Source organism: Mesocricetus auratus, unplaced genomic scaffold (assembly GCF_017639785.1).
Source record: "Mesocricetus auratus isolate SY011 unplaced genomic scaffold, BCM_Maur_2.0 Super-Scaffold_100676, whole genome shotgun sequence".
NCBI lineage: Eukaryota > Metazoa > Chordata > Mammalia > Rodentia > Cricetidae > Mesocricetus > Mesocricetus auratus.
In genome coordinates, this window is record NW_024429266.1 from 25,819,283 (window position 1) to 25,831,528 (window position 12,246).

Genomic DNA, 12,246 nt, shown 5'->3' on the forward strand with positions numbered 1-12,246 from the left:
ACAGAGCCTGGTACATTTTAGACACTCAAAGCATGCACATTCAAATAAATGAATGAAGGCATGAATAAACTGTGACTAGCTAATAGATTTTGTGGATTACAAAGTATGGCATAGGAAGCTATGTGGATGATTTAATGGAGAATTTTAACCAGGAAGGGAAGGGTTTGAATGGTAGCCTGAGGCAGCAAGAAGGTTTTGTGGCTCTCGTTACTGCTGATCATTTTCTAAGGAAAGAACACCATCATGGCTACAGGCATTAGGAAGGGGTTCACTCTACCTGCAGCCCTGGCTCTGCCCACGTCTTATTCATATGGGAAGCACTTCTACTGCAAGTCTTCAGTGTCACCAAAATAAAGGTCACTGATGAGGGGGAGTTATTGCTATTTGTAATTAGGTGCCAGCTGTCCCCAACAGAGAGAGAGAGAGAGAGAGAGAGAGAGAGAGAGAGAGAGAGAGAGAGAGAGAGAGAGAGAGAGAGAGAGAGAGAGAGAGGAGCTATGCTGAGCAACAGCTGGAGGAGCCTGGACTAGAGTTTAGATTGTCTTTGGTGTCATTAGAAAAAGTTACACTCCTCATTATGATACAGATTAGATTGTGCGCATGAGTTATCAATCTCTGAGAAGTCACAGTAACTACAGCCTTGAGGGAAGATGATAGTTTGAGCTTTCAATATTGCATCATAAAGAGGCTTTACTGCGGCAGATTACTTCTGCTTGGACTTCTCCATCACAGCAGCCTGGAGCCTTCAGAGATTTCAGTCCTTCTCATTTGTCAAAAGACAGAGGCAAACGATTACTCGTCAGACTTTAGGAGCACCATCCATTTGGTTTTAGCTGCTGAAAATCAAGACAATTCTCCTCTTTAAGGGTGTGGCTATTTTTATATAAAATTATAAGCTACAAATTTGATTGTACAGCACTAAATTTTTCCCTCATTTCCATAGAGTCTGGCTCTGTGTCACATATGTGCTCAAGAGCATATGAATCACCAGAAAACCTTTTCTGATCTTCTCCAACAGCATGATTTGCTTTCTGACTGCATTACAGTCTTTCTATATACCGTTCTGTATTTCCTACCCATTTTATTCTCATCAACAAGCCTCTAGCAAGCATGCTGTTAAACTATAATTTTCTAATTTCTCTGAGGACAGGAAAAATTTGTAAAATTTTTTGAGATGGTGGGCTTTGAACTTGCTATGCAGTCCAGGTTGGTCTCAAATTTGTGGCTCTTCTTGCCTCTGTCTCCTGAGTGATGGGGTTATAAGCTTGTGTTACCAGCCCCGGTTACAGATTATCCGGATTTGAAAACATGGGGCACATAACTATGATCCAAGCATATGTGAAACTGAGGCCAGAGGATTGCCCTGAGTTGGAGCTAGCCTGAACCAAACAACACATTTGAAGTCATCAAAGGTTTTTTGTTTTGTTTTGTTTTGTGGCTTTGGAGGCTGTCCTGGAACTAGCTCTTGTAGACCAGGCTGGTCTCGAACTCACAGAGATCTGCCTGCCTCTGCCTCCTGACTGCTGGCATTAAAGGCATGCGCCACCACTGCCTGGTGTCATCCAAGGTCTTATAGAGAAAAAACTATATTTACTTAATAACCTATAATATATTTCATACTTTTATAGGGTAAATAAATATATGCATACATAAAATAATATATGCATATATGCCCCAAACCAACCAACCAAAACCCATATGGAATGGTGTCAGGTTGTTTTTTATCTATAATTTAAAGGCAAGAGAACTGTTTGAAGTGTGGTGGTATGTTAGCAAGAAATGTCCTAGGCTGTTGGCCGAAGTCCAGCATATTTAGAAAATGGCTTTCCCTGTAGCTGTTTCAGCTCAGGGTCACTGGAGATTTATTCTGTTTTCCGGGTCAGCCTGGTTCAAGCCCTTTGGTTTGCATGGTTCTCACACTTCAGCTCCTCTCTTATTAGTCTTCCAACTTTAACTTTACTAGAGACAGTTCACAGAAAACTCCCAGTGATGACAAACTGTAATCTAAAAAACTATTATTAAAGAATTTAAGCTGGAGCCCGGCGGTGGTGGCGCACGCCTTTAATCCCAGCACTCGGGAGGCAGAGGCAGGCGGATCTCTGTGAGTTCGAGGCTGGGCTGGACCGACAGTCTCCAAAACAATACAGAGAAACCCTGTCTGGTTAAAAAAAAAAAAAAAGAATTTAAGCTGCTATCTTGACCTAATTAAGGTTGGATTATTTTCAATCAGTTTCCCAATTTATAGCCCAAATCTGACTTAGAAAACCTGCACAGGCCATCTCCACAGCATACTTCCATGGATATAGGCTTCTTCTTCCTGCCCTATCTTAATGAGCTCAGTAAGGCTGTTTATGGGTAATGGAGCAGCTGCCTGATTCCACCCCCAGGGTGACAGCAGCTCAATTGTGGGAGAAGTGACTCTTAAAATTTGCATATTCTGTGTACATACAGTAGGCATATGTATGTATATATGCACACATTTCTATTAATTTTAAAATGACATTTCAAAAGCTTACTTGTCTACTCACTTCTTTAGTCAAAAAGATGAATGGATTCCAGGTATATCGAGATAAAATGGAGTAGAGCAAAGCAAGAGTACAGTTAGGAGCCAGTTTCACTAAGCAAGGCCATGCAGTAAGGACCAAGATAGTTACAGAAGAGATGGAGGTTAAAGTATAATCTAAAGGGCTTGGTGACTGAGAAGTGAAGAACAGGAATAAGAGTGGAATTCCTGCTTCTGATTAGAGCTGCTAGGCAGGCAATGATGCTACCCACTAAAATAAGTTCTATAGACTCTGGTTTGAAGAAGAAAAGCAAAAAATATTTTTGGAAACAGTAGACTGGATTCCTGGAGGCTAAGGTTTAAATGCCTGTAAGACATCCAGCTGGAGATACTCAGAAACATTTGGATATATGATACTTAGCACCAGAAGAGAAGTCTGGACAAATCATGACTGGGAAGCATCAGCAAATACATGATGGCTGAAGCCATGAGAGTAGATGGGATTTGCCGGAGTGTGGAAAGTGGACCACAGACAAAGCAGGAACACCAACGTCAGGAAGATGCACACAGGGAGAAAGCAGCATAGGGCAGAACACGTAGGGAATCAAGTGAGGGAGGGTGATTGGGAGTCTCGGTGTGCCGTCTCTAGTAAAGTTAAAGTTGGAAGACTAATAATAAGAGAAGGTGATTGGGAGTCTCGGTGTGCCGTCTCTAGTAAAGTTAAAGTTGGAAGACTAATAATAAGAGAAGGGCTGAAGTGTAAAGAGCCATGCAAACCAAAGGGCTTGCGCCAGGCTGACCTGGGGTGGCCAGCATTTTAGAGAAGTCAGGGGAGGCTGAGGACTGTGACGTAGCATCAGGGTTAGCAATCAGGCAGCTTGGCAGGAGCAAGATGGAAGTTAGTTTTTGTTGGTGAGAGGGAAGGAAACAGAGGCTCTGAGTATTAAAAACACTTTCAAGAAGTCTGGCTTCAAGGAGCAGTGAAGGAATGGAGAAGCAGCACCAGGGTCTCCTACAAATGCTTCATTTCAGTGGGAGAGATCTGACCACGTTCTGAGTGCTGAAAGGAAAGGGCCACTAAGAGAGAAGAGAGGCAGAAACGGATGACGGGTGGATATTAAGCAGAGAACCTGATGGACCCAGAGCCCAGGAGAAGCCTATCTTTTGTCATGATAACAGAGAAGGGCTTGGGTAGCAGCTGTAAATGATGGAAAAAAGAATCAGGGTACTCCTTACCTTCTCCCATTTGGTAACTAACAGACTCTTTTCTACATATCTCATCACAGATGCCTTTCCTAACTAACGTTCAAAACAGTGTTCTGTACAAATACAACCTGAAAGTTACTATGGCTAGATGATTACACTAATATGTATGAAGCAGCATACAAATATAAAAAGGTGGAATTCATGTCTTTATAAATTATCATTTATTAACATTTTTGTGTTCCTTAAAGAATAGTCTACATTGGCCCAATCTATCTTCATTAAATGAAAATTGGCCAAACATCATCACTATGCTGGGGCCATGACTCTGTCCTGATGCCACAAGACACACATGTCATGATAACATGGCTTCTGACTAGCACTAGTCAGTACCAGTTGTCATCTTTCCTCTATTTCCTGGCTAACAGAATGGAGTCTGAATTTGCTCATTTCTAATCAAATAGTTGTTTAGGCCTGAGAGGTGGGTCTTCGTGAGCTCAAGTCTATCTGGTTTAGGAATGGGTACATGACACAATTTATTTTCATATGAAACTGCTGGAAAAGGGCTTTCTAGAAGAGGAAAGAGTTCCTGGGAGGCATTTTCTCTCTTTGGGGAAAGTGGCACGAAGAAGAAACACACCTTTTGTCTCTCCAAAGGTATCTAATGCCCAGAACTACCGCTGTCATTAATGGGGACGAAGCATGTGCTAAAGAGGACAGCACAAAAGATACGAGAACTCTATCCTGCATGGATGCCACCCAACTGTGAGCAGCCAAAAAGATACGAGAACTCTATCCTGCATGGATGCCACCCAACTGTGAGCAGCCAAATCAGCAACTACTGTGCCTTGGGATTCTTGTCAATTCATTTTTCTGCTTCTAGTTTTAGCTGGTTAATATGATGGGCACAAATAACTGAAACTACAACAAGAAGTAATGGAGAAAAGATAAAGGCCAGCCTGATCTACATAGCAAGTTCCAGGTTAGCCAGAGCTACACAGTAAGCCCCTGAGCCCCTGAGCCCCTGAACCCCATCTAAAAAGGGAGGATACTTTAATACTTGCTAGTTTATTGTTACACCTTATTTTACTGTGCTAATCCATTAAATAAAGAATAAGGTGAAGGAGTTCTGGTCAGACAGGAAAAAGAAACGGGCCATAAAGAGAAATTAGCAACTGAAATGGACTATGTTTTCCTTATCTCTTGCTCTCCTTATCTCTTGCTTTCCCTGCACATCCTTGATCATTAGCTTTTCCTTCTCAGTTTGTGACTCATTTTCAGTCTCAGACGTCAGAATTCTACTAATAGTTCCAGGGAAGAGACAAACACAAACACCATTACTCACTGAGGATATCTACTCCTGCCACAGTCAGGTATTGGTGGTTCATTATGTGGGCTGGGTACCCTGTCTCATCTCCCACGTATACAGACTGAAGTCACTTAAATCAAGGATGCTTACAATCTTAACCTTCACAGCTTAACATCTCTCTACCTCGCCTCCTACTTTGCCCCTTGGCCTCTACTTGAACAGATTCATCTTACCCTGAATAAAGCTGATGGTCCCTCTAATCAGCCCTCTTTGTCAATCATCTACTGTCTGGCCTCATCCTGAAGTTTTTCTTTGCTTCATTTCTTGACATCTCATTTCTTTCAAAGTATTTCTCAGATTTAACTTGGCATTTCGACTCCCACTGTCTCCAACATAAACCAGATGCTCATATAACATACCTGCACATTGTAGTCAGAGCTTTGCTCTCTACCTTGGAGCCCCTCTCCCCGCTCACCACCTGCCGTCTCTCCACTTAGCAATCTGCCCATGGTGGCTCTCACTTGTTTGCTTCACTAAGCCCCAGATCTTTTGGAGAGGTATCAAGGCCCTCTCTAATAGCCATTAACTCTTCTATCTTCTTCCAGGCAGCCCGACAAGCAGGATACTGACATGTTCACATCTGTGCTCTGGGATTTGACTGAACTACAGGTTTCCTAAATCTTCCTCATCCTTCCTTGGCCCAGTTCAGATCTCATCTCCTCCATGAAGACCGTAATAACTCCGGCTACTCCATCTTTTGGACTCTAAGTACCATATTCTTTAGCATCTAATTGCCTTAATAAAGATCTATTCCCTCCTTTGAGAAGCCATAGTCTACAGTCTGCTGTCCCTCAAAGTTCCTAGTATACTCCTGAACTGAGGGGATGAGATCACTATTTAACTACACAATCATAGTTCAAGTAGAAAACTCCTTCCCTTTGTAGTTTTAGTTACTAAGAACATTAAAAAAGAAAGCAGGGGTCAGAATGTCTGTACTGTAGCCCCTGGGAACCCTGATATGCACTCCAAAAGATACCTGCCTCAGCTGGAAGGGTCCTACATTTGGAATGGAGATCACTGTTTCCCAAAGCTACATCACTGAAGAACTGACTGTGACTATCAGCAGGGAATGAGGGAGGGACCCAGGCCAAGCATGGGGTGGGGCAGTCTGGGACTACATTTACCACTGTGGCTTCCTCCAGTGGAGTCACTTGGTGCCAAGGGAGGTGGATGCGGCTTGTCCATCAGCATGCCAGAAGAGGGGGCTCCTCCCAAAGGGACAGAGGGGATGGAGTAGGGGCCTGGGACACCGGAGACAGAGGGAGGGTACCCGGACTTGGCAGCTTTCCCTGCTTCATACACTGTGGAGGGAGATGAAGAGCAAGAGAGATTATGTAGTCCCACCCTCCACAACCCTCAAACCCCAAATCCATGAGATTCCAGTCTTTGAAGGGAGTGCCTAGACCACATAAATTCATTTTTCCAAGACTTAACTAGTTCACTAGACTCACCAAAACCACTTTTCCTTGGATTCCTCTGGCTCCATGAAAAGGGCAGCAATATCAGGAAGTACAGTGTTTAGAATATTGCTACTGAGCAACCCTGGAGCGGATCTGGAGCTGTCACAGCAGCATCCCCACTTGGAACCATCTTGTATATAAGTCACCATGGTCCCTCCAGAGGGTGCTGCAAAGGGGCTTCTGGGGGAGCAAAGCAAACACTGTATGTGTACATGGCCCCTGTCTGTGTTTGCAAAAGCAAAGCCAGTAACTCAATTCCTTCCAACACTGTTTCATTCCTAAAGATTTTAAAGATGGAGTGTACTTCTCTCTTTTTCAAGATGTATTTAGTTTATGGTTGGGATGTCAAACTCAATGCCTTCATGGGCTTGGCTAGTAGACTAAATCTGTGAATCCCCAAATGATAATTGGTCCCTGTTGTGGACATTTTCATCATATGAGTAAAGGAAACATATGGGTGCCTGCTGGGTGATACCCAAAAGTCGGGTTTTACACTCTACTTATAAAAGGAGGGTATTCTCTGCATCAAAGGAGAAGGACCAGTGCATTCTCTGTTTGAATGCTCTGAGGATGGGATGAAAAGCTCAACCCCACAACTTCACCATTCTGATCCTGCCCTTCCTTTAATCTACAGTGTCCAGGAGCATCAGGAATGTATGATAGATATGGATAAAAAGCATGCAGGTGTGCATGGAGGCGAGGAGGGAAACAAGAATGGTCTTCCCTGAACCCAGAGGTAAGGCGTAGAGGAGGAACTCAGGGCACATGGCTGTCGGATGGAGAGATGACATTTCTTCTGATCACTCCACATCACCCCACAGATCCCTACTCACAGGCCTGAGGGCAGCAGCAGGAATCTGGGCAGCACGGACATCGGACATAGCAGCAGCAGCTGTGAGGGCAGCATTGGCACCAGCAGATCCCCACCAGCACGAAGAAGAGGAAGATCCCCAGGATCACCAGGCCGACAAACACCCACTCTGGAAGGATGCACAAAGAAATCTACTCGAGGTAGCCCCCCTTCAGGGCACGGCATACACGGATGGGTGTCTCCCTGCAAAAGAGGTGAGTGGGAAGGACCTGGGGAACAAAGGACGTCTAACCAGGATGAAGGGGCCCCAGACTCACAAAGAACTCAAATGCTAGGGCACAGAGAAAAGAGAGTCAGGTGACCTGTATCTCTTGAGGTACACCTTGTAGCCAGTCCTGTGACTGTAGACTTTTGGGTTCCTGATTGGAGGAAAAGGTTCACTTACTGACTGTATCAGAATAAAGGTGGGACAAAAGCTGGGGGTGAGGTCCAGTGTGCTGGGCTCCTAACTGGTGGAGTCTGTAAGTATTTACCTTTTATAAGTTTTGTGTACAAGCTAAAAGTTCTTGCCTTATGTGTGGTCCATGCTTACAGTTCCAGCATTCAGAAGGCTAAGACAGAAGATCAAAGCAGCCTACACTACAATGTGAGATCTCAAACAAACAAAATCAGTAAATCTAAGTCTTGAGGTGCGGGGAGTTTATGGGCCTCTGTGGCCTGGGTAGATCATCTTTATGTGGTCCCCCTCAATGTGTATTCATCTATTTCCCTGGGACACCTCTCCTGTCATTAGCACCACAGCAGAGATCCAAATCTCCTGCACCTCAATATCTATCCACAGTTAGTGAGAAAAATAAGAGAGAGAGGAGGGCATAGTTTTAAATAGAGAAGACACAGCCCCCACGCCCAAGGTATGGGTTTGGTTTGATCACACTCAGGATGACTATGCCAACCAGGCAGTACAGCCAAGAATTAAGTGGCTCAGGGCGTCGATGAATAGCAAGGCTGAAATACACATAGATAATGTGTTTGTCAACTTCTATAATTTTCATAGCTCTGTCTGAGGCTGAACATGAATTTTCTTTAATTTGCTCATCCAAAAGATTCAAAAGAAAGCAAATTCTATCTGGCTTACATAAAAGTGACTGTTACTCTCAGGTGAGTTGTCTTGATGTTACGTTATTCGCCTTGGGAAGAGTCCACCTTGTCCCTGGAGATCCGAACAGTCTTGTATGACCTGTGCTTTTCTTTAAAAGCTAAAAGACTAAAATGATTGAAAGCCATCTATCCAAAATCCCTTTATAATGAGCTTCAGTACACAATGTTTTTATTAAAGTTGGGTTATTAACTGTCCCTCCCATTAAATGAATTGTTCATTTGGGAGCTTGAGAATGTGGCTTTTACATGTAAAGAGTTTTATGATAGTGGTTGAATCATTTGACCTTTGGTTGGGACATCATCTCCTCAGAGAGAAAACCAACAGTTCATTTTTTTAATGCCCCCCACTTATCCATGTGCAATACATTCAAGTCCAGGCTAACCTCATTTTATTAGAGACTGAGAAGGCTTTGTGTCTGACCTGAGCTGTGTGGAGAACATTCTTGCTGAGGATAACAGATAACGTGAGGCTTTAGATGGGGACTTATAAGCAACATAACTTAAGAAGGCAGGGGTTTATCAGGTGATTTAGGTCAACTTATAGGGAGTAGAAGCAGTTAAGGGTAAAATATTTGAGAAACAAAAGAATGCTATCGGAGCCTGGTTTGGTAGAGCATGCCTGTAATCCCAAGAAAGAGGATTACTATGAATTAAAGGCTAGCCTGAGACACACTGTAGGTACCAGATGAGCCAAGTCTATAGTAGCAAGAGCTCATCTCAATAATAGATAGATAGATAGATAAATCTGTTAGAGTGTTCTTGGAGTCAAAGGGAAGGTAAATAAATGCTTACAAATTGCAGGAACTTTTGATAAGGGCACTTACAAAGAGAATGTCTCTCTGTGTCCTTAGGGAAGCATCAACAAGGGAAAAGTCTGAGTTTGGTTGGCCAGCTAAAGGTAAAGGGCTGGATGAATTCATAGAAAGCTTTGAAGACTTTAGATATTTCTTAAAATTTCAATCAAGCCAAAACCAGTGGCCAGTGATATTTTATATCTCTCTGTTGCTATTAGGAAGACCTTTAAGACCTGGCAGAAATCAAGACTAGTTATACACTTTTCTGTCCCTTCTATGGGTACAAACCTTTCTATAGTTCATTTTTAGCTCTCCCTGAGCCTCCTTCAATTACAAGCTACAGTGAAGCATCAAATTGGTTTGTACAGCTGGTGCCTTCACTTGAAGCTACATGAAAAGATGTATATATGTATTTGGGGCAAGTGATCTTGACATACAGTTCATGGATAACTAGGGATTTCCAGTGTTTAAATATACAAGTAATGCAGGTCTGTGAATGAATATTTTGGCAGGAGGAAAGAGGACATGTCTTTCCTACGTTTAAAAAAGATTTTTGATAATGTTACAAAAGGTCACTTCTGTGTAACATGATTGCACAATAGTGAATGGGTAAGCATATGATTTAGGAACTAAGGAATACAAATAAATAATACTTAAGGACACATAACTATCTGGCTATGGGTGAAACACTGAGATGGACCTCAAGATAACCAATGACGCTGCATGCCTAACACAGAGGGTCTGGGTCCCCGCCTCCACTTATTCTCAATTCCCATTATTCTTTTAGGGCCTAGGAACAGAAGAGATACAAAAGTCTTATCCAAGGGTTTAGTCCATCCTGGAAAAAGACAACAATCATTATACAGATAAATGTACCCCCCCAAATCAAACAATAGTTAGTGACTAATGCAGAAGCAGGCAGACAGAGTGATAGCAAACAAAGAGTTAAATGATTGAATACCTGGCATAATCTCCACAGCAAAACTGGGCAAGAGATCAGCAAGCAGCCCTGTTCTGCCTAGAAGAAGTAGAAGGAAAAGAAGAAGGAAAGAGGTTACTCCAAAGAAAATGCAGCCCAATTCCTGGCACCCACCAGGGCCATGACCTCACAGAGCCATTGCTCTGGATGCTCTGTGGTAGGAGAGGTGCATCAAGGCCGGCTCAGTCAAAGGGGATGACTATAGCAAGCATTTCTGGAAGCCACTCAAAGGAAGGGTGCACCCAGCCTAGATGGAAGCAGAAAAGGAACCTTATGTCTGACGGTTTATAGGAAGAGGACATCTCTGCCTCCATATGAGAAACCCTGCTTGAGCAGACTGATATACACCATCTCCATCTCCCTGCATTCACACAGCCTTCTCCACACTTCAGTGGCAAGTCAAACCCATCTGTATCTAAACATTCCATCTACATTTTCATACAGTCCATACACAGCCCCATGTCCACATAAAAACAAAAGTACATATTTGGTTTTAACTTAGAATTAACTAGCTACATGATTCTATTTATGGCTGAAAGATATTTCAATGATTAAAATGTTCAAAGGCAATGAAGAGATAACGCTAGACTGGTTCCACACTCCTCTACCCTCCTTCTGGCTTCAGAAATACTCTGTACATATGTATATGGTATGGTTTTTCCATATGGTGCCCACAGCTGGCATTGTATGTACCCAATTGCCTTCTGTGTGATATTGCATAGACACTTCAAAGCTGGTGTCGGAGCAGGTGCTTCTTGGGGGCTCTGTGAAGCAAAGAACTGTACAGGAAATAAGATGCTTGAAGATGTACAGGAAATAAGATGCTACAAGATGTGAGGGAGGAAGCTAACCTGCATGTTTTCGCCTTATTAGCAAACTCCCTTTGCCTCTGACTTGTGATGGTAAAAGGTCACTGTGACACATTTAAGGCACACAACCAAATCTTTCTTCATCTCCAGAACAGCACTGTTCAACGACAGTATGATGCCAACAACATGGTGATTTTAGCTTTTCTATCAACCACATTAAGAATGTACTACAGAAACAATTAACTTAATATCTTTTTTTTTCACTTACACCAGTATCCACAACATAGTCATTTCAAGGGCTCAGTAACCACATGTAGCTGTTGAACATCATACTTCTACAGCCCTGCAGGGTTCTAGCTTATTCCAATGATGAATTTCCATTATGAATATCTTGTACCACAACATATCTAGAGATGTTAAAAACATTGGCAGCCTTGAATTCTAAATGATAAACACAAATGAATCTTCTCATTTAACTAGATGCAACAAGAAGTATAGTTAGAAGTACCACTAGTCCAGATTTAACACCCCCCACACACAAACACAATGCACGCTATAACTTTCTATCCATCCATTCCCAGTCCTATTTCCATACAAAAACAAAACTTGTGCACACGTATTCTGCTCATTGAGAAACAACAGTATTGCTTCCCAGCCTTATTAGCAAATGTAGAAAACTAAATGTATGGTTTGTATTTTGAGTCTAGAAGTCATTGGTTCCTTCTTCTATAAGGAAGTCCCCCAAAAAGCAGCTCTGACAAAGGTCAAAGGGAGAAAGTCACCCCTGAGACACTAGGGGAGGATCCAGCAGCTGGTGAAAGACAGTGCTGAGTAAGGAAAAAGCAATCTATGCTTGCTCTGTTCCCTTGACTCTGCACAGTAGCAGGAGGGTACCATGGTAACATGCATCCTGGTCAAGCCTCCTGCAAGGGAGACAGGTCCACATTTGGAAAGCTACATGCATATTCCGATGCAATACTCTCATTGGCTGATGCTTTAGGCCAGCTCAGTTACAGCAAGCTTTGAAAAGAAGGACTCTCTTCATGATCCTCCTCCATCTTTGTACAGCTGGCATGGGAAGATGACTCTCAGACTTGCAAGGTGTCTTAGAAAGAGAGCCAAATGGGCATGAAGAAAGGTGTCCTGATAGAGACTTTTCA

The 12,246-nt window shown here is 42.9% G+C and overlaps 1 protein-coding gene across 1 annotated transcript in view; it reads right to left on the reverse strand.

Moving 5' to 3' along the window:
* Ildr2 (immunoglobulin like domain containing receptor 2) overlaps positions 1-12,246 on the reverse strand; it is a 62,232-nt gene that overhangs the window by 15,418 nt on the left and 34,568 nt on the right. The window contains exons 5-7 of the mRNA XM_040739079.1: positions 10,260-10,316; positions 7,369-7,515; positions 6,200-6,376 (exon numbers count right to left, since the gene is read on the reverse strand). Coding sequence (XP_040595013.1) covers positions 6,200-6,376; positions 7,369-7,515; positions 10,260-10,316 — 381 coding nt within the window. The remainder of the gene's footprint in view (positions 1-6,199; positions 6,377-7,368; positions 7,516-10,259; positions 10,317-12,246) is intronic.